The 26623-nt window shown below is 55.9% G+C and overlaps 9 protein-coding genes across 9 annotated transcripts; 5 read left to right on the forward strand and 4 right to left on the reverse strand.

Moving 5' to 3' along the window:
• Window positions 1-74: 74 nt before the first annotated feature.
• Window positions 75-3238, reverse strand: DICSQDRAFT_146855 (OPT oligopeptide transporter; the record flags this gene model as incomplete). The annotated part of the gene is made up of 15 exons (XM_007365323.1): window positions 75-118; window positions 243-358; window positions 438-613; window positions 671-789; window positions 846-944; window positions 1003-1588; window positions 1646-1726; window positions 1785-2068; window positions 2133-2249; window positions 2300-2414; window positions 2471-2490; window positions 2546-2629; window positions 2682-2833; window positions 2889-2974; window positions 3029-3238. The coding sequence occupies 15 exons, from the start codon at window positions 3236-3238 to the stop codon at window positions 75-77; spliced, it is 2289 nt and encodes a 762-aa protein (XP_007365385.1).
• A 3839-nt stretch (window positions 3239-7077) lies between these two features.
• DICSQDRAFT_161349 (uncharacterized protein) lies at window positions 7078-8358 on the reverse strand (the record flags this gene model as incomplete). The annotated part of the gene is made up of 3 exons (XM_007365324.1): window positions 7078-7865; window positions 8006-8101; window positions 8313-8358. 3 exons carry the CDS (start codon window positions 8356-8358, stop codon window positions 7345-7347), a joined length of 663 nt encoding a protein of 220 aa, XP_007365386.1. The 3' UTR covers window positions 7078-7344.
• A 973-nt stretch (window positions 8359-9331) lies between these two features.
• On the forward strand, window positions 9332-10104 carry DICSQDRAFT_85729 (uncharacterized protein). The gene is made up of 5 exons (XM_007365325.1): window positions 9332-9569; window positions 9635-9652; window positions 9718-9757; window positions 9836-9937; window positions 9995-10104. Exons 1-5 carry the CDS (start codon window positions 9470-9472, stop codon window positions 10065-10067), a joined length of 333 nt encoding a protein of 110 aa, XP_007365387.1. The 5' UTR covers window positions 9332-9469; the 3' UTR covers window positions 10068-10104.
• A 103-nt stretch (window positions 10105-10207) lies between these two features.
• Window positions 10208-11206, reverse strand: DICSQDRAFT_105333 (uncharacterized protein). The gene is made up of 2 exons (XM_007365326.1): window positions 10969-11206; window positions 10208-10904 (listed from the first exon to the last, which is right to left on the reverse strand). The coding sequence occupies exons 1-2, from the start codon at window positions 11134-11136 to the stop codon at window positions 10317-10319; spliced, it is 756 nt and encodes a 251-aa protein (XP_007365388.1). The 5' UTR covers window positions 11137-11206; the 3' UTR covers window positions 10208-10316.
• Window positions 11207-11329: 123 nt separating this feature from the next.
• DICSQDRAFT_85733 (uncharacterized protein) lies at window positions 11330-12897 on the forward strand. Its single transcript, XM_007365327.1, has 5 exons — window positions 11330-11629; window positions 11689-11758; window positions 11820-12084; window positions 12148-12250; window positions 12308-12897. Exons 1-5 carry the CDS (start codon window positions 11366-11368, stop codon window positions 12377-12379), a joined length of 774 nt encoding a protein of 257 aa, XP_007365389.1. The 5' UTR covers window positions 11330-11365; the 3' UTR covers window positions 12380-12897.
• Window positions 12898-12904: 7 nt separating this feature from the next.
• Window positions 12905-15957, forward strand: DICSQDRAFT_85737 (amp dependent CoA ligase). The gene is made up of 17 exons (XM_007365328.1): window positions 12905-13134; window positions 13195-13249; window positions 13315-13329; window positions 13382-13408; window positions 13460-13478; window positions 13538-13567; window positions 13616-13925; window positions 13979-14105; window positions 14163-14177; window positions 14240-14286; window positions 14338-14417; window positions 14481-14514; window positions 14570-14705; window positions 14773-14974; window positions 15033-15056; window positions 15116-15401; window positions 15464-15957. The coding sequence occupies exons 1-17, from the start codon at window positions 12973-12975 to the stop codon at window positions 15629-15631; spliced, it is 1737 nt and encodes a 578-aa protein (XP_007365390.1). The 5' UTR covers window positions 12905-12972; the 3' UTR covers window positions 15632-15957.
• Window positions 15958-18672: 2715 nt separating this feature from the next.
• DICSQDRAFT_154927 (uncharacterized protein) lies at window positions 18673-19559 on the forward strand. Its single transcript, XM_007365329.1, has 2 exons — window positions 18673-19251; window positions 19306-19559. The coding sequence occupies exons 1-2, from the start codon at window positions 18677-18679 to the stop codon at window positions 19424-19426; spliced, it is 696 nt and encodes a 231-aa protein (XP_007365391.1). The 5' UTR covers window positions 18673-18676; the 3' UTR covers window positions 19427-19559.
• A 320-nt stretch (window positions 19560-19879) lies between these two features.
• On the reverse strand, window positions 19880-22586 carry DICSQDRAFT_105343 (uncharacterized protein). Its single transcript, XM_007365330.1, has 4 exons — window positions 22356-22586; window positions 20960-22286; window positions 20200-20911; window positions 19880-20148 (listed from the first exon to the last, which is right to left on the reverse strand). The coding sequence occupies exons 1-4, from the start codon at window positions 22498-22500 to the stop codon at window positions 19906-19908; spliced, it is 2427 nt and encodes an 808-aa protein (XP_007365392.1). The 5' UTR covers window positions 22501-22586; the 3' UTR covers window positions 19880-19905.
• A 1029-nt stretch (window positions 22587-23615) lies between these two features.
• Window positions 23616-26247, forward strand: DICSQDRAFT_126830 (threonine synthase; the record flags this gene model as incomplete). The annotated part of the gene is made up of 6 exons (XM_007365331.1): window positions 23616-23618; window positions 23721-23807; window positions 23984-24399; window positions 24966-25122; window positions 25184-25929; window positions 25998-26247. The coding sequence occupies 6 exons, from the start codon at window positions 23616-23618 to the stop codon at window positions 26245-26247; spliced, it is 1659 nt and encodes a 552-aa protein (XP_007365393.1).
• Between the last annotated feature and the right edge of the window lie 376 nt (window positions 26248-26623).

A 26623-nucleotide genomic window follows, 5' to 3' on the forward strand; every position in this document is an offset into this window, starting at 1 on the left:
TATTATTACATCTCATGCCATGCGTGCCACCGCGTTCCAACGTCATCACAATGTACGATCATGAGGTCAGCCCACTAGTTAGCTGGCAGCGCGCAGCGGTCCGCAGATAGGTTAAAATCTACACGCGAACAGAACGGGCGTGACAGTCAGCGCCCCCGTCATGTGCACCGAAGCATCCCGAGAAGAAAAAAACGAAGGCGTGAGGGGAGGGGCGTGTGTGTGTGAGTGTGAGTGAGACGTACCGTTCCCCCACCACTGTGGGAAGCTGTGCGCGTTCCCGGACGCACCGAAGACGGCGAAGTTGAGCATGAACGAGATAACCTGGGTGCCGCCGTCGAGGGCCGCAGCGACGATGTAGCTGTATGACGGACGCGTGCACGTCAGCGCGTTTGCTCCCGCTCCGCGCGAAGTCCGCCAAGCCAAACGGAGATACGCACTTGTACTTTGTGAACCAGCGCGGGTAGCGCGTGCGCACCCACCACTGCGAGAAGATGCCGATGGCCATCGACGGGTTCACCGAGGTGTTTATGCCGACGGACAGGAAGCACGAGTACTGGAGGATGATGGGCGTGCTGAAGTTCTCGAACAACCTCGCCTTAGGCCAGATGTACCACTGGACAAGGGCTCGTCAGATGCCCCGGAGCGCGACAGACGACCATGAGCGACTTACGGCGGCGATGAATGGCAGAGGACAGAAGACGCCAATCGCGAGACAGATGGGCACCATGTGGTACACGCCGTGGATTCCGAACATCTGCGGGCCGAGGCCGCCCCACGATATGCCGTTGGCTGCGGGGTTCGGATGTCAGTGACGTAGAGGTCAAGATTGCGCCAAGTGCACTCACAGTTGAAGCCCTGGGCGTTCTGACCCGACCACAGGCGCGTGCCGGAGATGGAGAGGAGAGCGGCACGGTTCGCATCGATGATCGTGACCATCATCACGTCTGCCACCAGGGGCGGAGTAAGCACACAGAGCAGGAAGGTCGCCAAGAGCACACCCACAGTTCAGGATAGCACCGATGACGGTACCCATGACCTGCATAGAGAACGTGATACGGGGCGCGAGCTTGACGTACTGGCCGAGCTTCAAGTCGCCGAGCATCAAGATGCACTGGTCCTGCGGATGCTGGCCGTAGAGCGCGCCGTACATGTTGGCAATGGGGTCCCCGGGAACCAGGTACGCGGTGATCATCTGGTAGAACCCGTTCGAGGACGTGTTGAACTGGAAGAACCCGATCGTGGCCGCTAGCGTCGCGAACAGCAGCGACATGGTCGCAGAGATGAGGAGGATGACCGTGAGAGCCCACCACGGCAAGCCTGAGTGTCCGCCGTAGTTGGTGGCCTGCGCGATCGCGTACGCTGCTACGAGCAGGATGGCGTACCACCAGCGCGGAATCTGCTTGTAGACCTTCATCTTTTCGTAGTGCGGGTCGTGAACGACTTGCTGGGTCTTATTCCAGGGATTGAACGACTTGATGAAGGGCTTGATGTCTTGCCAGTGCCAGAAGAAGACGTGAGTGAACGTCGCGCCGAGCGAGAGGTTGGAAGTCATTAGCCCGAGCGCATTTGTCGCAGAGAAGAACGCAGGCTAAGACAACGCGTTAAGCCTACGTGTGACATAGACACAACATAAACAATCGCTTACCCCAAGCTGCTCGTATTTCACGGGGTCGAACTTGCCGTTCGTCAGGAGGGCAGTCTGGTTGTACTGTGAACCGTCCGCCGCCTGCGAAGAAGTGAATGTCAGTGAGCGTTCGTCCTGACAATACAGACAAAGCACTTACAAAGATAGCCTGGCTCATGAAGGGGAAGTCCTTCGCTCTCCACAGATTGCCGTAGTAGACGCCAGCCATAAGGACGTACGTGAAGCAGATACCGATATCCTGATTGATCTGCAGCCAGATGGGGCTGAACAAGCAGCCGCTACCGATGAGATTCCAGTCGAGGCACCACGACAGGAGGCCCATGCCCTCATTGTTGCTCGCGCCTCCGAATATGTTGCGGAATACGATGCTGTGGTTGTTGGCGAGGCAGAAGATTGAGATACCGGTGAGTAGCGGGAATATCCCTGCGATTCCACACGGGTCGATTGAGCGGAGAGGAGGCAATGGAGCAGCGCGTCATGGACTTACACTGTGGGATTATCTCCCAAAAGAACATGATAACGAAGATAGTCCAGAAAACACGGACGCGCTTCGATGTCATCTGGTTGTCGAAATGAAGCGCCTGGAAGAGATTCGCGGTGGAAACTAGATCTTCGTCAGTACCAGGTATTCCAACGTCAGGGAACTAGACTGACTGGTAGTCGGCCAGAAACACTTCGTGGGTTTGACGAGCATGTCTTGCAGCAGACCCGCATACCCATATCCGAGCAACTGCGACCCGATCAGAGTGAAGATAGCCAAACCGGGATTCTGTGTACTCGGTCGATCAGTCGCAGCAGGCGATGCACCACGTGAATGTCACGCACAAGCGTCCTGTTATAGTACACTAGATTTCCTGTGTCAGTCCCGTCATCGAGCTCAAATCACGGACTGTCACCCACAATCCTGGACCGAGATTACTTGGATAGCGGTAGCGGAGACGGCCGCGGTGGAGGACATGATAATGATAGCCACGTGTTCCTTGACTGATGCACCAGTCAGTGCCGGTCAGCATGTAGATACTCAAGATGTACGCACTGTTGAAAGGCCCTGGATTTATCCACCGGAACAGCCCATGAGACGGGAGCAAGGCATGGAGTCCATTTCCGAACCAGTACGACAAGACTAGCAAGAAAAGCGTTGACACGGAAAGTGTTTGGGGCTTGAAGTAGTAAATTTGAGCCAACACACTATCGCGACAGCTTAGTGTGGTTTGCAGGCGATGATCGCGGGAGCACCACTCACGCTCCGAAGGCCGAGAAACCCAGGCCAAGGAAGAAGGTGCGGAAAGTGAGCGCGGGGAGCTCCGGGTCATCACGGGTGGACAAGACCTATGATAGCAGTTTGAATACAGTTCGCCGAAAAACGGGTAAGATGGCACGCACCTTGATGGCGACTTCGTAAGCCTCCTGGACGAGGTACTCGCCTTCCGTGGCCTCGTCTTTCTGGAGCCGCTCCTCGAACTCCTCGACCTCCTTCGCCATGATGGCGTCCTCAGAGATCTCGACGCCATCGACGCCTTTCTTCTCGTCAGATATGTCCGAGGTAGACTGCTTGTCGTCTATGGCCGGAAGGGTGCTGACTGCGTCAGTCATGGCGGCAGCAGCAAGCTAAGGCCTATCGGTGGGAGAGGGAGAGACAGGAAGTCTGGCGGTCCATGAGAACGCTTCGAGCATAAGTAGTCTGGGCAAGCCCCACTGCGTCCGGAATTGGCCAGAGAACCGCCCGATTTCCACCAAGGCGGGGCAAGGCGTGCGTCCATGAGATTCGTCTGGGTGGAAGTCCCGCCGTGACGTTATCATGACCGGCCAGGCACACGAGCGAGCGTTGGGGGGACAGTAAGGCATACTGATATCGTTTTTGGAGGAGATTTGGTCCACACCTTGTGCAATCGGCGGTTTCCCCGCAGTTCTCGCAGAAAAGCTCTCCACTGAGGGCTTCGCGTTCCCACACCTCGTGGACGTCGCTCCCGTGTCAGTAATCTGGCAGTCCGATAAGCAATCCACAATTAGAACAGCAGCCAACATGCCACATCAATTATCCCTCGGCGTGTGGACGAGCGGACCATGTGAGGCACAGTGCTCACGCACAACGCCTGACGTGCAAGAAGACGCCACTAGCGTCGCCCGTGCCTTCTATGCCAACTCTACCTGGAGCCAAGGGGCCCGTAGGCGATTCACAAAGCACAGGCTCCATCTGTAGCTGTTTCGGGGAAGTAATCAGCACCCTGACGGGAGGACGACTTCAAGAGCACGTACTCTATTCGTTGCTAGAAACCAGCGCTGACTACTTTGTAATCTGCGCTCGTTCCAAAACAAGCCTTCGCAAAAATAGCCACACCTTATCTTCAGCGCAAGGCCTACCCCTGGTGTCTACCATGGGCCGCCGAGGAGGGTGTATAGACAGGTAGAGCAATCCTGTATGTGAAAGATCATGATGGCGACGCTCCGTTGACAGCAGTCACAACACAGCAGTCCGAGCAGCTAGCTTCATATCCTGAAAGGAACACGGAAGCCCTGATTCAATGGTCAAAGAGGTGGCAGTCGACAGAGGTGCTACAGCTCGAGACTCGAGCCAATTCGCCGATGTTGAACTGGAGGATGAGAACGAACTTACTGCGCATGCAAACACGGCGCTGCGCGCAGTGGCGTGAGGACCCCAGACACTGCAGCCGGGTACTCAAACAGCACGCTCAGTCTGAAGATTGAAATTGATATCTCGACAACGCTGAGCGTGGGCTCCCTGTTCCGCCGCGGGTCTAGCAGCACAGTTGCCTGTCCGGATCCGTCATCCTGTCTAACCTGCCATGGCCACCTGCGTCCGTCCTCCTGGGCTCTCATCCGCAGTCGTTCACAAACGTTGAGTCTGACACCATCGCCTTTCGGCGTCGGAACTATTCTGGCATGGCGGGGATTCAGGTGTTTTGTTGTTTTCGATTGGGGAGAATCTGATGCAAAGGGGACGCAGCAGGCACCCGCCTGCCATCTTCAAAGACTTTCGTTCGGCGAGGCGACGTTCATGCAAAGAGTCAATCTCATGCGCCCCCTCATCGACTTTTCGCCGGTCGAACACGCCCGACTTCCTGCCGTGTGGGGCGGTGTGGGCGGTCGCGGCGGCCGGAACAACCGTCTATCAGTGGCACCAAAACGCAAAGTTCGCCGGCACCTGCAAATCTTTATCTATCCGTCCGCGCAACACCCGCAACCTCTCCCGCACACTGGCAGGCCGCTCATGGCGTATTTCGCGCGCAGAAGACCTGAAGGCAGACATTGACGCCCGGTGCCCCTGTGACTCTCAGATGGAGTCTGGGTAATGAATCTTGACGCAGAAGGCCGCGGCGGCCGCAGATATACAGTCGACTGATAGTTGGATACATTCTCGAAGGCGGACAAAAGTACGGGACTCTACAAAGGGCATTTCTTTAATCGCGAGTCGAGGGGTCGTTGCGTAGTGCAGTTCAACGTCGCTCCCGGGGACACCTTTGCGATGGGGGCGGCGTGAAAGTAAGCCGAAGGGCAGCGCCCGCTGAACCCAGGAGCGTCTAGGAGACTAGTACAACCGTCTGAACACAGGCGGGTCACCTACTACGAACGAGTCCGTTTCCGTAAGAATCGAGCACCCAAGAGGAGGAACCGATAGGACACATACATTCGCCAGAGACGTCCCCGTACACGTATGCTGGTTCCGAACGCGATTCTGGTACCGAAAGAGTTGCTGGTATCAAAAGCGTTCCGACTTGCACATTGACACCGCGTGCAATTGTTTTCTGAAATATGCTTCGAACGCGTGGAAGCCACCAATAACCTGATTGGGCGCAGTCTGTATCTTCTGGGCGGTCCGGTACGCAGAAGCAGAGACTGAGCGTGTCGAGGGCTTTGCAGCTGCCACCCTCCAGATTGGCTCGAGGCTCGAAAGTCCTTTGCCGGACTCATGCTTCTCTGCCCAGGACTTCTTGACGGCGTCTAGTCCATCGATGTAGAGATGACGCAGGGCGGACGGGAGCCGGAGTTTGCTGAAGATAATCGTGAAGACACACGCCTTTACGCGGAGCAATGTCAGGTTGGGAAGGAGTGACACTACCTCGCGATCCATATCTACAAACCGATCTTGCATGCCACTCAATCAGTGCTGATACACGAATGGAAGTAAATGAGACGCTCACCATGTCAGTACACCTGCAGGCTTGTGAGCACAGCGGAAAACGCCTGGTACCAGTCATCGGTTAAGCCGCAAGACACGTTGAGTTCACTAAGTGCGCAGAGCGAACTCTTCGTGGGTGTCACGAGCAAAAAGTTGAGGAGCCGCCTCGATATATTTTCGTCTTGACCGAACGCGAGATGGCGCAACCGTAGACGACTCGTGTAACAGCTGATTGGTAGATTGGGATTATCGTGATAACCCACGCGTACGTAGTCCAATTCTAGATGTTCAAGAGCAGGCAGCGCTACTAGCATTCGGCAGAAGTCGCCGAAAGTACGGAAGTTCACATAATCAAGACGCAATTTCCCCACTGACGAGAAGGTGGACAAAGCGGCATAGATGGGACGTTGGCATTCCCAATCAAGGTCAGAGAACACCAGGACGGACAGATTGGGGAGCTGCCCTGCGAATCGGGAAACGAAGGCGCAGAGCCCGAAGGGTTCCTTGCGTGGCCGATCGCTAGTTTGGCGTGGGAGTCCAGAGAGCTCAAGGTAGGAAGTCGATCTCAACCATGACCGCGTAGTATGATCGCGGAAGATCTGTTGAGAAAGCTCGCAACTCTTGCTGCGAAGTCGGAGTGTGACAGCTCGAAGCAACTTGTGCCTGCTCGCATTGAGCCAACTGTGGCACACCAACGAGCACCTAAACAGCGCCCTGGGGGACCGAACGAAAGAGATGATGTAGTCCATAAATTCCGGAGGCAGCAGGGGGGCCATCTGACTGTACGAACGTCAACATGGACTCGGCCAGCCTGCGAGACGACTCACGCGGTACAAGGAGAGCTAGCAGCAATGTAGATCGGGGGCGAACTGTGGTCCTGGTGAGGGCGGGAGGGAGAGATGCTGTTGTCCCTGTCGTCGTGTATTTAGGAAGCTGGTGTATCTGTATCTGTGCGTGGGAGGGGATTAGATCACTGATGGCTCCCGCGCGCGCACGATTGCGCGGACACGACGCAGAAACGCTCTACCTGCCTCCGTTCGCAAGGATGGGTAGTTGCAAGTCTTCGAGATTTTCACTCTCTGAGGCAAAGTGTCGCTTACCAGGTATTGCCGGGTATCTGCTTGGGCCGTTATGTCAACAATGTGATTCGCAACCCATTGAAGGCGAATGCAACCACTTACCCACGGTCTGATAGTGGCTCCGAGTAGTACTGATTCCAGAAAATAAGGGGCATAGAAAGGAGACTTACAGCACATACGCATTGCAGGAAAGGACTCAGGAAATGGGGTGAAGGGTGGGAAGCAAGAAAGCGATTGGTTATATGTGCTAGACGTGGATATATGCGTGGGTAACAAGCGAGCGAGGGGAATCGTACAAACAACAGCAGCGGAAGGAGGAGGTACAGAACATTACGTTGACGGGGATAAGGATAGGAAAAGTTGGATGCAGCATGAACGTTATGCGCACGGCCGAGGAGGCTGTATGCAATGAGTCGTATGCAGGGCTAGTGAGTAGCCGGAGGCGTCGCAGGATGGTGTCGAGGATATCCAGCCACCGACCTTCATGGCCCTCCCTCCGCCGTCTCGGCCTTCGACGGCGACGAGCTGCCCAGCGATAGGCCAGGAACCTCCTCGTCAGCAGCCGCATCTTCCACAGTGGCCGGGGTCTCCTCCGCCTGCTCTCCTCCCTCGGCGTCGTCCTCGCCCTCGGCATCCGCATCTTCGCTCTGCGCCGCCTTGAGCTGGGGGGAATCCGGCAGGGGAACCGCCGCCGCCTGCTCTGCGTCCACCTCCGTTTCTTTCCCGTCCGTCGAGACCTCCTTCTCCTCGGCCGCCGACGTCTCAGGCTGCGCGGGCTTCTCCTCAAGCTCCACTTCTTTCACGCCCTTCGTCACCTCCTTCACCTCCTCCGTCTCCTTCTCCTTCTCCTGTGGCTGCTCCTCCGGAGTAGCCGGCGCAGGCGTAACGTCCGCCTCCGACTCGGCACGGTGCTTCTTCGACACAGGGGTCTGCTCGCGCTCCTCCTCGGGCTCGGGCGTGCTCAGTCTCCGTTTGCGGCCGATCTGCGGGGCCGTCGACGTCGCTGTGCGAGGCCCGCATTTCCGGTAAAATTGCGAAATTCCAGAAGACGGATCGATTGTGGATCGTGTTCGAAAACGAAGACAAAAGATAAACGCGTGTCAGACGCGTGGCAGCTCGATCGAGAACGCAGGGAGAACGCACCGTCCTCGCTCCAGGGCCTGTCTGGGCGCGGGAAGAATCCGCTCGATATCCGACGGATGAGCTTGTACATAGCTTCGTGATAGTTCAGGGGCTGGGCTATATGATGCGAAGGAAGTGCGCTGGCGCAAGGGTGGTGGGCAGCGGAAAAACGCGAGCGCGGGGAACTGGTTGTTGATCGCGAGGCTGAGGGCACGCGACGCGACGTGGCGCCCAGTCCTGACTGGTTTTGTGCCATCTGTCCAGTTTGCTCTTGTTTGTCTTTCTGCTCCCATCACGATCACGTGTGCGACGCGTTCTATCAACGTACCACCAATAATGTTCTGTCCCTTCGTGTCCACGACTCTTTTGCACATCCTTCAGAGCGACAGGGGCAATAAATTGACAACACTTGATGGGAAAGAAGGACGATGTAGGCAGTATTTTGTAGCACAACCTCGAGGGTGACTAGGCGCGTTGTCAACACCTCGTTCTCCCTCGTGGGTTTTCCACCTTTGCGACATTAGTGATCCCAGACACATGTGTCGAGGGACGCTACACCATCTGTGGTAAGGCTGCAAGAAGACAGTGTCAGTGATAAGCTGCCATTGTAACACTTCCTTACCAAGATCGACGGGGGCGGGCAGAGAAGTGTTTGTGAATTGGTTGCGTCCCATCAAGCTCCTTGTATACGTATACTTGCTGCAAATTGAGAACATCCCAAATTTGATCATCGACAGGATGAATACTTAAATACATCGGAAATGTATATAGAGCCTCCCATCCTCACAGTCTCCATAGCTATAGAGTCTACAGCTATAGAGTATACATGGTCCGCAGGGTGGTCAGCCACATGAGAAATGCTATCAGAGTCACACCAGTCTCCGTGTGAAGTCCGCAATACTCATAAGCATCCCCCTTATTCTACGTCATATACACTTGAGCCATGTCAAGTGGGCAAATCGGAAGGTATCAGGTGCATAGTTAGGTTATTCTGCGTCCAACTAAGTGAAGTATCCAGTTGGCATCATAGATATGAAAGGGTAGTAATACTAGTTCGATTGTATATGCCCTCACCGACATGCAAAAATGCAGGACAAGGCACGGAGTATCTCCACGAGCACTGGGGTAAGATCCATGTAGGAAAGATGCGCGTTGAACTGCAAGCCGACGTTTGCTTGTACATTCGAAACTCCGCCAGTGCTGACTCCCGTCTCCGACTCGAACATCCTGCACTAGGTTGCGATCCCTCCGATACCATCCATCTTGGGAACGGAAATGAAAGACCATAATTTGAAAGCCTTCATAAGATACCAGTTTAGCGAACCGTTCCTAGCCCGCGTATTCGTTCCTTCCTGAATCATTTCCAGGTGTTAACGATATTCCTTATCTCAGATCCGTCCTGGTCGGCTCGTGCCGAGAAGAGGCCCTCGACCAACTGGACATGCGTGGGGACTCGAAGCAGTACTGAGTATTGCACGACTTACCATGGCCACGTCCGTCGCTGTCGCACCCGGAGACGACCCTCGCGATCCTTCCGCGGAGGTGAAGCTGACTTTGCCAGATACCTGGCAGGTCGAGTCCATGGGTGGGTGCCAGCACGCCGTGTCTCCTTCTGAGTTCATACAGCTGACTATGTGTGTTTGTATACAGACCCTCTCGGTTCCTCGAGTACGCCCTCAACCCACTCGTATGCGCTCCATCTGTGTCTATACTGAACGTGCTATGTGCCGCAGTGATGTTCGTGTCGGGATTGATCATGGTGACCCGGAACCGGTACGTGCATTTAGCCTCGTCCGGCCGGACCAAACGTCTCATCCGCTCTCGTCTTCGTCCTCTTGTTCACGCACCCAGGTACCTTGCGTGGCCCTCCCTTCTGCTCTCTATCAACAGTGTCACCAACTCTCATCCGTTGCGCGTGAAGGAGGGTGCGCAGACCGGCCTCAGTGTCATAATGTACGCCCTCTCCGTCCTCCCTCCAGCTTCGCCCCGCTGACAAGTAGGGTCTGCCAGGCTCGGTATCGGTGCGCTGCTTGCATCTTACCTACCCTTGATCATGATCACTCCCAAGCCGGCTGCGGCGTGATGCTGTATGTATGCTTGTTGTCTGTAATTCATATTGTGCGGAGATTTTGCATGGAGGAGCATTGCTTGCAAATATGAGTGCACATCCACCGGGCATCGTATCAAGCCACTCAGAAATGGTGCCTGAGAGGCAGCAATATACCGAATAGCCAAAACAACATGCATAGCACAGAAGGACAACGAACGGTCAACACGTACTGGTACATTGTACGCCCGCATCCAGACCCTTCCATATCCCAAAGGCATGCGACTATGACGGCGGAACTGCGAAAGGATCCTCCATATTCTCATCCATGAGAGGTCCTCCTAGCAACGCATCCGTGGACTGCAGCTGCGACAAGTCATCCGCACCCTCAAACTGCTCTCCGTCCGGTCCGATACCACCCATATCCAGACTCATACCCTCGTCCCCGCCTATAGCGCCCACGTCCACGTCTACACCTCCATCCAGCGGTCCTACGTCCAACCCGCCCTCGTCCAGGGCTCCGTCCTCGTCCCCGCCGGTCTCTGGGGGCAGGAGCGCGTCCTGCAGCCCGTCGTCGACGTCTTCGGGGGCGGGCGTCGGTGTGGGGGGTTGGAAGGATATCGACAGGGGATGGGGCTTGGGCGAGGCGGGTTTGGACTGGGGCGCGCTCGTGTCCCCGGACCCGTCCTTGGGTCGGACCGGGGCCGGCTCAGAGACGTCGCGCGACACGAGGCCGGACGTGGTCTCGGGCACGTTCGAGTTCGCCGCGTCGTCCTGGTCCATGTCGTCGTCGCCCTCGACGACCTCGACGAGCTCTTCGGGCTGGATGGGCGCGAGCGGCTGGTCTGCCTCGCCTTCGTCGTCGCTGAATTGCTGCAGTGGCCCGTGTTCGTTAGTGCGTGGTAGAACGGACACATCAGAATGAGAGCGTGCGCACCTGTTTCTTGTCCGTCTTCACCCACTTGTACACGCGGAGAGTCGTGCCTGGGGGCGCGCCGTCCGGAGGACCCCATACTTTCTCCCAGCATGGAACAGGTTGCATGAGCTGTCGGCGCGACGCCTCAGACGTAGATGTGCTGAAGCCGACTCTTCTCCTAGTTGCCATATTTGTAGATCAACGAGAGATGTCAAGGCAGATAGAAACACTCGAAAGTGTCGAGGACGGTGGCGGTCGAGAGACAAGACGCGCTCGCGAGTCGCGTCGCGCGTCTACAGCATCTTCCCGCAACCGGACTCTCATGAAGCTCTGGTCTCCACGGCCATCTGTCCTCCCTCAGCCTCTCTTAGGCCCAACCCGACGTCGCTTCACACGCTGAGGTGTTTTCTTACCACTAATGGACGACGAGGAGACCGAACTTCGGAACCCGTTTCCCTCGCCACCTTCCCACTACACGCGCTACACGAACCACAACCTCAAGCTCCTCGAGCTTTTGAAAGAGCGCGCCAGCGAGGGCGTGGATATCAGCACGCTCAACCAATATGATGTCCTCTCGGACCAGACGGACGTGCCTGAATGGCCCCTGGCGACGCTGGAGAAGCCGCGCGTAGACTGGATACTGGAGGAGGGACACTACACGGTCTTCGGGGATACTTGGTTTGTGAGTGCCAGTCGCATCGCGGGCTCGCCCTAGTGTGCTGAGGCGACACGCGTCGTTAGATCAAGGAGACTATCCCTTCGCTAGCTGAACTGGGCGGACACCAGTTGTACCCCCAGGATCCCGGCGTCGGTATGTTCTCTATCTGGTCCCCTCGACGCGCAATGCTGTATAAACCATCGCATCTGCACAGACCGCCGCCCGGCACTCCGCAGCATCCTGCGCTCCCTGCTGGTGACCTACTCGAAACTCCTGACTTCCCTCCTTGCTCCCCCACCTACGAGCTCTTCCGAAGGGGAGCCCGAGTGGAAGCAGCACCTGGAATGGATCAACGTCCTTGCGCAGAACGTGATGGCAGCCGCCAACGACCTTCGGCCAGTGCAAGCACGGGGAAATCTGGAGCTGATGATGCGAAGGCAGCTGGAGGTTAGGAGGGAGGAGACGAAGACGATCCATTCGTATGTGTCATCCTCTATGCTACTGCAGAAGTGAGCTGATCCTAGTCGTGCGCTGTATGACAGCAAATGCGACTCACTAGAAGCACAGCTCGCTGAGCTGCGGCAGTCTGCACAAAGCTTGAGCTCCGCTGCGAGTGCAAATCCTAGCCAGGGCGCGACATCCTCGGTAAGCTCATTGTCATCGAACTTGTCCTTTCTCGCTGATTCCAAGCATGCCGCATAGCCCGTGCCGCCGCCCGACCCGAGCCAGATGTCTCACGAAGATGTCTTGCGATGGGCAGAGGAACTTGTCTGAACCTGCGCTTCATCACACCACGATTGCCCAACACACACCGTCTGAAGTTTCAGCTCGTTGTCTAGCACGAAGTCGAGCAGGCATACGCATCGGCTAAACTCCGAGGAGTTCAGCCCGTCAGCGCTTCACAGCTCGCGATCAAACTCTACCGCTTTCTCAGTGTTTGAAATGGAGGCGACCGGAACCCTCGCGCTGTGCTTCGGCTCCGACGGCGGGGAGGTTGTCAGAGTACCCCCCGGCCAACGAGTATCTAATGGGAATTGGGCAGGCCAGTTACCGATGCCATATCCGCGCTCGGGGAGAGGGAGCAAGTCTGCGAAGACCGCTGTCTGATTGAAGGGTCTGTCCGTTCGCACCTGAGGCGTATGTGGCCCGCGCCTCATGACTGATAGGTGTATCAATTCGAAGCTGAGCTTGCGTTTGGAATGAGGTGGTAAGACGCCGAGAAGGCGGCAGTGCCCCTGCGCCCAGTCCTGTATATATAAAGCTCCGCCGCCCAATTCCAATCACTTCCTCTGCCACTGTCGAGAGACTCTTCAGTATCTACCCCCGTGCTGTTTGTCGCCATTACCGCTGACGAGGAGTGGGTCCCCATGGCGGAAATAGTAGGCAAGGAGGCATTGCCTTTCATTCCGGACGACTTGTCGCTCCCTCAGTTCTTGCTGGACGTACATCACCCGAGTCGTCCCGTGCGCACGAAACCTCAGGCATGGTTTATCGAAGAGACTAGCGGCAGAGAGATCGGTTTAGACGAGGTGGGTCTGATATGGCTAGAATTCGTACCTTTATGCTCTTCCGTTGAGATGTTTTCCCAGATTCGCGCGCGGACCCACGGTCTGGCGAACGCCTTGAAAATTCGTTGGAACATTGGTTAGTATGGTGCTGCTCATTATCCCCCCTCTGTTACTTATATTCATATTCGATGACTACTACAGGCCAAGACGACGTAGGCACGTGAGCCGGTTACGGGAACAAGGTTGTGGCGTTGACTCGTCCTTGCAGCTTGTCTATTCAGCCCAAATCACGTCGGTGCGGTTAGCGCCCTTTGACCTCATGAACCATGCTCATCATCGCTCGTAGACTACCCGGTCATCATCTGGTATGCCCATACTACTGAGGGCGAAGAGACAAAGTTACAATGACCTTTCTGTACTTCAGGGCCATTCACCGCTTGGATGGCGTCGTCACGTACGGGAATCTCATTTCTTGCACCACATAACTAATCCGATCATTTAGGACGGCTAATCCGATGTACACATCGGAGGAATTGGGGTACCAGCTTCAGTTGACCAAGACTCGTTTGTTGTTCGTCCATCCCTTGGCGCTCAACGCTGCGCTTGATGCGGCACGGGCAGCCGGCCTTCCCCAGGATCGCATCGTGCTTCTCGAACCACTTCCGTCCTCTTCGTGTGTGAATGTACACGACCTCGTGAAGTTCGGCCTGCGAGAGCGACAAGCGTACCGCGAGCGCCAGCTGGAGCCGGGAGAGGCGCGGACTAAGCTCGCCTTACTGCTGTTTTCAAGTGGGACCACAGGGAAACCGAAGGTATGACCACCCTATCGCTCCCAGGTTTGCACTCACAACTGAGCATTATATAGGCGGTGATGATCTCGCACTATGCGCTCATCGCCAATATGTTGCAAGTGACCCAGTACGTAAAACCTAATGACGAGAGTGTGCCTCTAGAGCAAAAGCGATACCGTGCCGGAGACGTGGTGTTAGGAGGTACGCTAGTATCGCAAGGACTGTCTCGGAAGCCCGCTGACAATCACTGCGCCGAAGCGCTACCCATGTTTCGTGAGCGTGCCGCGGTGCCTTGCGTTTGCCAGCTATTCAATGATCGCGTTCTCCCGAACTAGATGCGTACGGCTTGATCATGATCACCTTCACCGGGATGTTCCTTGGGGTATGCCTTTTACCCGTTGGGATACTGGCACCTCTCTCACCTATCATTCAGGCCACTGTGATCGTATCGCCGAAGTTCTCGCTCGAGCGTATGTTGCTGAGCATTCAGCAACATCGAGTGACGCATCTATAGTGAGACCGCAATACTTCCCGGGAGGAGCTCATCTTCACGCTAGCTACGTCTCATCCCCATAGTCTTGTCCCACCTCAAGCCATCCTGATCTGCAAGGTAAGATCGTGCTATGGTTGCTGCTAGTGCCGTTTTACAAGAAGCTTGCGAGCAGAGCCCTATCGTGAAGGGCTACGATCTGAGCTCCATTCGCTTTGTCGGCTGCGGCGCTGCCCCCGTCAGCCCTGAGCTTACCGAACAACTTTCGAGAACGATGCCGGACCCGAATGCTCTCATTGGACAAGCATATGGTGCGTGTCGTCGATCATCAACTCCAGCTACTGATGCCCTGCATCTTCACTTTTACTTGGATGATAGGTATGACGGAGACGGCGACTATGATCACGATGCCACAACTCGACAAGCGCACCGGCACTCCGGGATCCGCCGGCTTCCTCCTCCCAGGCATATCAGCGCGTGTCGTAAAAGCGGACGGCTCGCTAGCACAGTTTGGTGAGCTTGGTGAACTGCTATTGAGGAGTCCTGCTATGGCTCTAGGTTATTACAATAATCCGACTGCGTAAGCCATCATGCTCATCGCGACTGTGACATCGGTTCACTGAAGAATGATCACACAGAACGGCAGAGACATTCGTAGACGGGTACGGTTTGCTGTGTTTCTGGCTAACAATCTGTCTGATTATCTCATGTGGCTCGCAAGCTGGCTTCGGACCGGTGACGAAGTGAAGATTGACGAACGCGGGGAGGTCTTCGTTGTTGACCGAATCAAGGAGCTCATCAAAGTGCGCGCGTTCCAAGTTGCGCCATCTGAGCTCGAGGGCCTTCTGTTCGACCATCCGGACGTTTCGGATGTTTGCGTTGTCGCCATCCCAGACGACTACAGCGGAGAGTTACCTTTCGCATTCATCGTGCTACGCCCGGACATCCAAGCGCGTGTCAAGGGTGATCTACAAGAGCCGACGAAAGTCAAAGAAGGCCTCATGAAGGTATATGGCGTAACGGTGAAACGTTTAGGCACCACAGCACGCTAACCGGGGTCCATTTGTAGTATGTCTCTGACCACAAGACCCATTTCAAGTGGCTCGCAGGTGTGGAATTCATCGACGCGATCCCGAAGAACCCCAGCGGAAAGCTCTTACGTCGTGTTCTCCGGGAACAAGCAAGAAGCATGCTAAAGAGCGGACAGCTGTCTATTGTTGCGAAAGCGAAGCTGTAGTTTGGGGATGGAATATACGTAGCATTGACTGCTATTCTCGTAGCGGTCCTCATCTCGCGATCTGGTTCCACATAAATACGAATCCGCAGGCGCTGCATGTGGAGCTTGATACTGACCAGTTGGGATCTATGTCTACCTCCTTGCCAAAGCGAAGAGTGGGGAGTCAGGACCGTTGCCGATACTCTCTATGCGGACGAGAACGGAAGCTTCTCCAACATCTGCCGGTCGTGATCCTTCAGCATGATCTCATACCGATCCATCCCAGGGGCCCAGTCCTTCAATTGCGCGTTCATTGTTGTCGGGTACCTGTCTTTGCCATGTATCCCAGCCCAGTCGAAGTCGACAAGTTTTGCGCGCATTCCTCCAGACTCTGTCGGGACACACATGATATTCGGCAGCCGCAAATCGCCGAATACCAAGTCCTTCTCATGCAGGGCCCCGATGGCCTTCTGAACGTCGGCCCAGACAGGATGAGGGATCTGCTCGCACAACTCGATCATGTTCCAAGCTGTCTTTCCGGAGACGAACTCCATCACGACCATGTAGAGGTCTCCGAGCACGGGTCGGCACGCGTACAGAATGGGAGCGAGACCTTGCTTCGCGAGGAGTTCGTGGGCCGCGACACCGTACCGCGCGGTGAACTTGACGGCGACCTCGACACTGGTGCCCACGGACGACGACTCTACAGCTCCCGACGCCGCCGGGACTTGCAATGTGGCAATGTACATCGCCGATCGTACTTCGTCCTCGTTGCGAGGATGGATGTAGCGGCGGCCTGTCCGAGACAAACGACATTTGAACGCCAGCACCGGGAGCGGTGTACCATCGAGGGGGGTAGGGGACGGGAATAGATGCTCAATGCTGACCCCAAGGGGCCGATGGGTCGCTAGTGAGGTATGAAAGTCCCGAATTGACTTGGTGGCGAGTTGAACAGCTCTGAAAGCCTTTGCCAACCGCAATACGTCCTTGTGCCCATGGAAACTCAGGTACAACTTCTGGGAGTATGATCGTCCATGGTAGACGTCACCGCCAATGGACACGACGCTCCCAAATTCGATGAAGTGGCCCATCAGTCCGATGACGACCGCAGGATGGTTAGTCAGTGTCTGCCGCCTACGAGTAAACTTACAAACAGGTTAACAAGACCTAAGAACGGCAAAGCCGTTGGATCACGCCGAACATACCGCATTGCTCCCAACAACCCTTGCATATGATACCACCGCTTCTACGAAAGCATCACCACCAATTCCGAATTCGTTATTGTTCTCCTGGATCATTGACAGGCACGGGTGATACCACATGATGTCGGGTTTGGCTCCTTCGAACAAAATGACTTGTGGCTCTCCACCCGGGCCCGCTAGGCTGTCGATGATGTCTTTGAGCTCCTGCAACCGGATGTCCTCAGAGTCGTAGATAGCCAGACTCTTGTCAATGAACCGATGCACGTCGTAGAGAAAGTCAGCATCGATAGTCAGCTCGTCCCATTTCTCGTCTAGATGGCTCAGGTGATAGTCTAGCTTGGCTAAAGCGGAGTGGAAGAGGACAGGAGGCGGTCCATAGTTGTATGCCGGGCGTCCACCATGGACAAAAGCGGCATTGCCGCAAAAAATCCGCCGAAGCCCTGAAGCATCAATGACAGCCTCCGAAGGCGATGGAGCTTGCGCCATGAGCCCCTGGACCCTGAGACGAGAAGCTGGTAGACATGCGGGGATTAGATCATGTTGCACGCGGGAAAGGGCAGGTTAGTAACGCACTATGTAGGACACGGCCTGGTGTGAAACGCAATTCGCCAACAGTATCGAGATCTTCAAGAACTAGTGGCCACGTCAGTGTATCATGAGTTCCACGGTATATAGGGGGAATTGCGCACCATGAGAGGTTACGATGAGTATATCAATGTGCCGCCTCGAGGGAGCATCCGGGAATTCCGTGTCAACAGGGAGATGCGGTCCGCCTGTTGATCTTCATCGTCGAGGGCGGCGTAATTCTCATTGAGCCACCCCCGGGCGCGCTCATATAGGGTTGGAGAGGGCTTAAGAGGGAGACCTTGTGGCTGTTATAGATGTAAGAGGAGTGCCATTCACAGCTGTCGTACACATACCTTGAGGAGACAGAAGGACTCGGAGGGGCTGACGGGGATTTTGGTATTAGTGTTCCGGATCAAATCTTGGATGAGGACAGTGAGAGGATCCTTGCAATACGCAATGGAGTAAACTCTTTTGGACCGGTCTGGGGCTGGGTAGTATAGAGTGAATACGTTCGTCATGGTGGTGGCAGCGGCGTTGAGGCCTGAGGACTCTTTCAAGTTGCAAGTGAACACTGCGTCCCAACAAGCGCAAACACAACTCGCTGGTGCCGCGAGATATGCACCACTGATCCATATGCGATGGCCCAGGTGCGCTGAGCGCGCTCTAGATCTGTCTGCTCTCGCTACGATCGACGTATCGTTTCCAAATAGACCGCCGTTACAAAGGAACATCGAGCTGCTCAAACTTCATCTTGGTCGACTTCGGTCACTGCAATTTGTACTTGTTCAACTCTCTTTGAAGTCCGATGCCATGGCTCTTCTTCAACACGACATCACTATGCCTGCCCTGGAGACTCTTGAGTTCCCTGTTCTCTGGAGAATGCGTCGACAGCCGAGACATCCAGCAGCTCACAGTCACTCACGGACTCGCTGGTCTTTGGCCCCGACGACATCCAGCTATATGCTCGTCTCCGCAAGCTTTCTCTCAGATACTGTGTCTGTCGCTTCTCCTGTGAGCATTCTCTGGACGCTCTGGCAGCAAGCCCACACCTTGAGACTCTCGAACTGATCGCGATCCTGCAGCGCATTCTCGGAGACTGGGTACATCATTCTGCATAAGCTGGGAGCCGCTACCTCTTCAGCACCTCAAGTCACTGGAACTGATCGACCACCTTTCCGTGTACACGTCTCGTTTCCTATCCTACCTCCGGCTCTCGTCTCCCGCATCCACATGGTTCCACAGCGCTCTCGGAGATGTGACCGAGGACGATAACATCGCGGAAACTCCAGTTGCGGCCATGTTGCTTCTGGACCCATGGACGGTCCTACCTCGTTTTTCGATGGTGAGAGATGTGTCTGTCCATGTCCACGAAGGGGATTACTCTCTCTGCGGTTCAGTAGGGCCTCGTGAAAGCTTGCAATGGCCCGTAACTCTCCTCGTCCAGTCCTCACGGCGAATCGGGCACTGGCACGACTCATTCATCCACCTCGCTGCACTGGGCATAATCGGAGACTGTGCGCGCGTCGAGGACGACCTCTGGGCGCAGGTTTTCAGTCGGAATCCACCGTTGGAGACGCTTAGCGTGAGCATGGATGGGACTGAGGCGGTGGTCGGGCCTCATGGATGCACCTCCCGCGGCTGGCTCAATCGTTCCATATCCTCACCTCAAATCGGTCGAAGTGATTGGACCATTCTACGGGGAAACGCTCGACGTGATCCTTCTGTGCCTCCGGGTCCGTGCTACGAACGGCTGCCGGTTGGCTACCATCAGTCTGGACATATGGGGCGAACGCCCGGAGTATGCGCTCATGGACTGGAAATACGTGCCCCAGTTCGAAGAATTGGTGGGAAGGATCAACACATCGGACCCTCGTGAGTGATCGTATGCTCTCCCGTCTGCCACAAACCAGTAATTGTGCTCTTTAGCTTGACGACTACAGCATTACACCAGTCGGCACTGACCTTAATGTGTCGACCGCAGGCCACCCGCTCCGGAGAACGCAAGAGGTTAATAATGCTACTGCGTCAGAGGGCGAGAGACACATAGATTACAGTTTTCTAACCGTCTTGCCGCCACCGCTGAGAGTTGCTATAATCGTCGGCAATGTGGTACGACGTCAACACTGGCAAACAGGAGGCGTCGTCGGCGAACTTCGCGCGTTCGGTAGTCGGGCCCCATCTCGCTCAGGTGCATTTCACAATATGATGTCCTTGCCTCGAGTTGCTGATTTGATTGCCTCAGCTTGCCTTGCAAGCCACTCCAAACACGACATTTCCCAGTTCGGGCTCAACAGGCGGGCCTATCGGACCAAGCAACAGCCCAGCCTCCCCCAAGCCGAGAAAGTCGGGTTCTCCAGCCACAAAGGAATACGGAGGGGCGGTTTTTACGTTTACGTTGCTTTCTTTTTTACGTACCACCATCTGTCTAACCCATACTATGCTGTAACCGACGTCTGTGTAAGATGGATTGGTATATACAGAAGTACAATAGTCTACAGGCGTGCACCCCATTGGGGGATTTCGTCTTCATCTTAGAAGCACCTTCGTGTTGCTCAAGCCGCCTATGGTGAAGAGCCCATAGACGTCCGGCGTCATGGCTATCGCATGTGCCCTAGGCTCTACCGCTCCGCCGGCATCGCTCGAACACCAGAACTCCACGGACGCGACGTAGTCGCATTTCACTGCACTGTTCCCAACCCCTTCCCCTTGGGCACTTCCGGTACGAAGCGCTACTGCAGCGCACGCGATGATCCTCGAGTCTCTCGGCAACTTGTCATGAATGAAGATGAGGCCGTCCACGGACAGAGGGAGACCAGATACCCCTGAACGGTAATGGTCCGCGGGCATGCTGAAGATCGCCTCGTAGATGCACGCTGAGCCCTGCTGGATGATCGCGATTTTGAAGCCCTCTTGTAGGCCCTGGGCGCAGAAGGGAGGTATCGCCACGGAGGATTCGAATCGGGCAAAGGAGTAATCCGCAGAGAGACCTTCGCTCGTGCATACTGCTGTGTCGTTTGTGCCTCCAACGGGCTCATGCGCGCCCGTGAAGCTGAGCGGGGCCCATCGGAACTCAGGAAGGTTGAGCCGCGATGTGTGGAGCATCGGCAGGCGCCGTGGGAGGTCGCGGAGCTTCTGCAGGGTCGCTCTCATCCGCTGTTCTGCGGCATCCGGACCATTGAGGGAAAGGAGTGCGTCCACGTCAATGGGAAGTAGGCCGGAAAGCGATATAATCTCGTCTTCACGTTTCGTCACGGTCCGCAAGCGGAGGAGGTCGGTGACCTCGTCGATCGTGCACCATCCATCAAGGCTGTCCTTATGAGCAGAGCGGAGCGTGATGACGGGAAAGCATGAGCGGTAGAGGGAGGCAGGGTTGAACGCATGAGCCTCGAGGCCATTGGGGATATGACCGTCGCCGGTGTCGAGGGCCACCTTGCCTGAGCCGGACGGGCGAGGTACGGACGAGTCCTTTCCGTTGATGCCCCGTAGTTGATCAGTCACATCGGCCAATCCGTCGGCATACTCGAAAGAAAGCCTTTTCGCCAAGACGGCCTCCTGCGCCGTCCAGACACGCCTCGCCCACCCCGACATGACGATCCGAAACAAGTTCTCCTCCCACGGCTTGTTCTTTGCGCACCGCGCGCGGACGCACTCATCGAGGACGAGCACCTTCGCAGCTTCTCTATACGTCTTCGGAAGCAGCTTGAGCGCGCGCGTACGCAGCGCGGCCTCGCGGGGCACGCAGAGCGAGTCCATCCAGAAATCGCCTGTCCCCGGGACGATCTGCTTCACGAGCTCGGCCAGGCGGGCGATTTGACAGGCGGGCAGACCGACCTCGGTGGTGCTCCCGAGGCCGTCGGCCCAGACGTGAGAAATCGCGACGTACTGTCCGTCGGCAGCGGGGCGCACGCGCAGCTGCATCCCGTCCCAATGAACGACAGGTACCACATTCGGGCCGCCGTTGGAAGAGGAGAGGAGTTTCGCGATGTCTTGGAGGGGAGGCGCGGCGTTCGCGCAATGGCATGTCGGGTCGACGTGGCGGACAGAGTAGGTCGTGAGGTCGATTGTGTACAACGCGCACCCGGCTTCTGTGCACTTGCTGTGCTCGTCCTCAGCTTTGCGAACGAATGGTTTCCCCCGGACGATGTGGGAGAGCAGCGCGAGCTCATTGATGCTCGCGAGGAAGCGCTTCGAAACGGAGTACGGACACCAGCCCGCAGACAGCATGACGCGCCTACACATCTCTTTAGGGTGCTGGTGGAAGTAGCGCGTCGTGTCGTGAAGCTGCTTCGAGATGTTCTGCATTTCTGGTACGTCGCGCCAGATGGACAGGGCGCAGTTGAACAGCATCCCGATGGCAAGCGCCAGAGCGCCAAGGATGTCGACTTGGGCGTCGAGAGAGAAGCCGGCGCGAAGCATGAGGCTGGTACCCTGGAGTCCTTCCTCATCGAGGGCAGCGAGCACTTGGTTCAGGACCGGCACGAGCTCGCAGCCTCGTCGATGATGAGCTTCCGGGTCGAATGCTCCTCGGTGCATGAAATCTTGCATATAGTGGTGCCACTTGAAGAGGAAGCTGGAAAGGCGGGCACCGGAAACCACTCGCGTGCCTCCACCCGTCCCCGGCGAAAGGATATCGGTTTCGGACACCTTGATGCGGGTCACGATCTCGGTGAGGCCGAACGTCATTGCTCCAAGCCATAGGGCCGCGTCGTCGCGAAGAGTAGGAGTCGTACTCGTGCGACGCAGCTTCACATAGCTGGACAACGTGGAAGCGAAGGGATAATCGTCGTGGGTGCTGCCAAGCCAAGGGATGTCCAGAGGATTACCGTACTGCGTTCTCCAGGTCTGAAGCTTGGGATGATTTTCGCCCATTGACTTGATTTCGGAAGACAAGGGAACCTTGGCGAGCTCTGACGACACCAGGAGACATGCGTACGTAAACCTAGACCACCCGCAAAGAACGCGACAGGGGGACGCACCTGAAGCCTGCTCGAGTCGCGGCTTGTCGTCTTCTGAGGCCCTACTCCAAGGCATAGGAGATGACTTCATCTCACGCCGTGCACGGCATTCGTACTCCCACATGGGCCGCAGGAAGTCCAACAAAGCAGCCTGGTACAGCTCCATATGTCGTGCAGCCCCATGAGCGCGCCCCCGCACGCTATCCGTCGCGAAATATTGAACGCCAGATGGGGCCGCACGACGGCTTTCGCGGACGACATGGAGCAAGCCAAAGAGGATGAAATCGAGCGTAGAGCTGGCAGAAAGGCCGACGTCCACGCTGTCGATCGACTCCTCGGGGAGACTGTACCTATCCGCGAGGAGATTGACAAGGGTACCGAAGGACGGATGCTGCTGCGATAAGGGTCTCCACGTGGCGAATACAGAGTTCGTTAGGGATGAAGGGGAATGGGTGGAACGGATGTAGTCGATGAGCGATTGGTAGAGATGGAAGTGGGGATGGGACGGATCGACGAAAAACTCGAGCGAATTGGGTACAAGCTGGGTCCATGCCAGGCGTAGAGGACTTGTAGAGTGTTCATTCTTGGAGGACGTGCCCTCTTTCGATGCAGCCTTGCTCATAGGCCCAGCTCGCTCATCTTTGGGGGGAAGAGGAGGGAGCTTGCTTGATCTGGAATATTGCTCAGACGAACCAAAGACATTTCACGCGGTACAGCGATTCCCACTTACTTTTGAGGTTCTTGTACATGATCAATATCAGCATCTCCGCATGCTATACGATGGAAGACCGTAGAGAACTTCCTCCCGAGAGCATGAAAAGGCATCTTTACCTCGCCGAGTAGGAGATAGCTATGAAGTCCAATCGAACAGAAGGCAGGGGGTCCGGGGGAGGGAAGGAATGAGACGGAGAGAGGGCACAGAGTGACATCCCTTGCCAGTAGGCTCTTATACAGTGTGGACACTGCGCGACTCGAGGGGTACGGAAAAAGAGCTTAATTTACTGCGATAGACTCTTACCACTGAAAGTGTCTTGTCAGACATTGCTGCACGGGGCGTGTCGTCAGCATTTCAATGAACTTGCTGCCTGGCGTCTGACACGAGAACATAGCGCACACGGGCTAGCCGCAAGTTCCCTGACCAATGGTTTGTGGTGCGACTGCGGAAACAGCAGGGAACCGCGTTTTCCATGGACAAGAATCTGGATTGGGTTTGTTGATAATGTTCACGTTCGGAGCATCCCGTCGAGAGCAGATATCGCGCAGTCGTCGATCTGGCCCAGAATGGTGAGCCATGTCTCGGGTGATTTTCATATACCGCCCCCTGTGCAAACTAGTTCAGCAATATACACTCATGAAATTGATGCATCACTCACATACATGTTCCAGACGAGCGCCACGACGGCGGACATGATGGCAACTCCAAGGCAGCACACGGGCGGACGTCAGCGCGTCGCGTCGCGCCTCGGGGCGCACGTGCGCAGCGGTGGCTGAAACTGGCCTTGACTCGACCTGGAGTACCTTCAAGTTGCCTCGATACCACTACCATGAAGTACTTCTCCACCCGAGGCGCAGGTCAGCTCCTATCTTTCGAAGAGGTCGATTGTTTCCTGTCAAGATCTCTGTCTCGATATTGAACAACGTACCTCCAGACCGTCCTCGCTGGTCTCGCCCCAGACGGCGGCCTCTACATCCCTGAACACATCCCCTCCCTCCCCGGAAATTGGCAGACCGCTTGGAGAAATCACTCATTCGTCGACCTCTCTATCGAAGTCTTGTCTCTTTATGTTACCTCAGACGAAATCTCCAGGGATGAGCTACGGCAGCTCGTCGAAAAATCTTACAGCACCTTCCGGCATCCGGACATCACGCCGCTAAAGAAACTCACCGACTCCGCTTACATCCTGGAGCTCTTCCACGGTCCAACGTTTGCATTCAAAGACGTTGCGCTTCAACTGCTCGGGAACCTCTTCGAGTTCTTCCTGAAGAGGAGGAACCAGCACAAAGCGCCGAACGAGAAGCCAGAGAAGCTGACAGTCGTCGGTGCGACGAGCGGAGACACCGGGAGGTGAGCTTGATCGTCTTTTTACTCCATTTGTGATATCACACCCCCATCCGGCCTGCATATGTTGCATCGTTATAAGGTCGTGACGGCTGCTCTGAATCACTCAGAGACCTTCAAGTTCCATTTCTTGCCCAAACACGCAGACTGTCAATTCATGACATATATAAGTGGTGTCTTCGCTGTGCTATACGTCCATAGCTTCCTATTGTCTGGTTCTTAGCATTCCACGACCCCTAGCCCGTAGACAGGGCGCGACACATGTCGTTGACGCCACCAGGGAATCGTGCCGAAGACAATAATGTGCATGAGCTTCTGGCGCAATTCTTGCTCAAGCTCGAGGAAGCCGATGTGTAGGGTACCGCTGTAATCGGTCCTGCCATGAACACAAGCTGCCACGCAGTTCCCTTGAATTTCGGCATCCCGTGGGATGCCAGCGAGTCTTTGTACAGGCCTTCGGTGGTCATAGTAGACTTGTCTGGTCCCGAGGAATGCAGCAGTTCGCTTCCACAGACTCCGCTTGTGCGGTCCTGTCGTTGATTTGTTATGCTAACCCCACCTCCACGCTGAAGCGCAGCAATTTACGGCCTACGGAATAAGGCGAACGTCTCAATATTCATCCTGCACCCGAAAGGCCGTGTCTCGCCCATCCAAGAAGCTCAAATGACCACCGTAACGGACCCGAATGTACACAATCTTGCCGTCAAGGGCACCTTCGATGACTGTCAGGTAAGTCGTTCCTCCTCCCTCTCCCTGTCTTCGTGGTCGAGCTACACCTATTTCTGCACAGGACATCGTCAAGTCCCTATTCGCCGACCGCGAGTTCAACGCGAAGCACCGGCTCGGTGCAGTGAACTCGATCAATTGGGCGCGCATTCTCGCACAGACGGTTTACTACTTTCTCTCCTACTTTCACCTCAAGCGGCAAGTCCCTAACGATGCCGATCTCGAGATCCAGTACGTCGTCCCCACTGGCAACTTCGGTGACATCCTCGCGGGCTACTACGCGAAGCGCATGGGGCTGCCCATCGGGCGTCTCGGCATCGCGACGAACGCGAACGACATCCTCGCACGCTTCTGGAAGAGCGGCGCGTACGAGAAAGTCGACTCGTCCCGCGCGACGACTCCCGCTGGGGAGACGGCTCCAGCGGCGGGCGCATCTGACGGGAAGCAGGCGGAGGACACGAGTGGGGTAAGGGAGACGCTTAGCCCTGCGATGGACATCCTCGTCTCCAGCAACTTCGAGCGGCTGCTGTGGTACCTCGCGTATGACAGCGCGAAGGGCTCAGACGACGCGGAAAAGAGGCGCTCGGCGGGTGCGACGATCGCAGAGTGGATGGGGAAGGTGAAGAGCGACGGACGGGTGCAAGTGCCGACGGAGGTATTGGACCGCGCCAGGCGCGACTTCTTCGCGGAGAGGGTGTCGGACGAGCAGACTCTCGAGACGATCAGGTACTACTTTGAGTCGGCGAGGTATATCGCAGACCCGCACACCGCCGTCGGTCTTTACGTTGCGCGCGTCGTTGCTCCAAGCAAGTAAGTACGATATTGCCTCTTATGATGTGACAACTTCTCGCTGACCATCGTGCGCACGCTCACCACAGCCCACCAAACGTCCGTCAAATCGTCCTTTCGACGGCTCATCCCGCGAAATTTTCCGAAGCGGTCACCCGCGCGCTCGAGGGCTCGCCCTCGTTCAACTTCGAACGCGACGTACTCCCGCCGGAATTCAAGGGCTTGCTTGAGCGCGAGCGCAGGGTCATCGATGTCGAGGGTGCAGATGTCGAGCTCGTTAAGGAGGTTATAGAGAAGTACGTCGTCCAGGATGTGGGCCAGGTTGGTGCAGATGTATGAGTGAAATGAGCGTCGAAGGAAAATGAAGCAATTGAGAAGCTAGTAAGTACTGTACAAAGTAAGGGACTGCTGCAAAAGGCACTGCGGCCAATCTTACACAAATCATATACTTATGTGCGGTCGCTTTCGCAAGGAGCTGAGCGCCAAATCGTCATCCATCTTGCTTACTAGCCTTGACTCGTAGCAGCACTTACTATGTTCTCATTTTCTCGTGTCCTAACTCTGTTTCACACATAACATCGAAAGATCCTGAGGGCAGTGTGGTGTACGAGATGCACACGTATACGGGTCGAGGTGTCAACTGTGGCCGCGCTACTGGCCTTCTCCAAGAAGATTGCCCCTCTTTTCACACTGCAGAGCTTGATACAGGACGTAA

Source organism: Dichomitus squalens (assembly GCF_000275845.1).
Source record: "Dichomitus squalens LYAD-421 SS1 unplaced genomic scaffold DICSQscaffold_12, whole genome shotgun sequence".
In the NCBI taxonomy this organism is placed as follows: domain Eukaryota; kingdom Fungi; phylum Basidiomycota; class Agaricomycetes; order Polyporales; family Polyporaceae; genus Dichomitus; species Dichomitus squalens.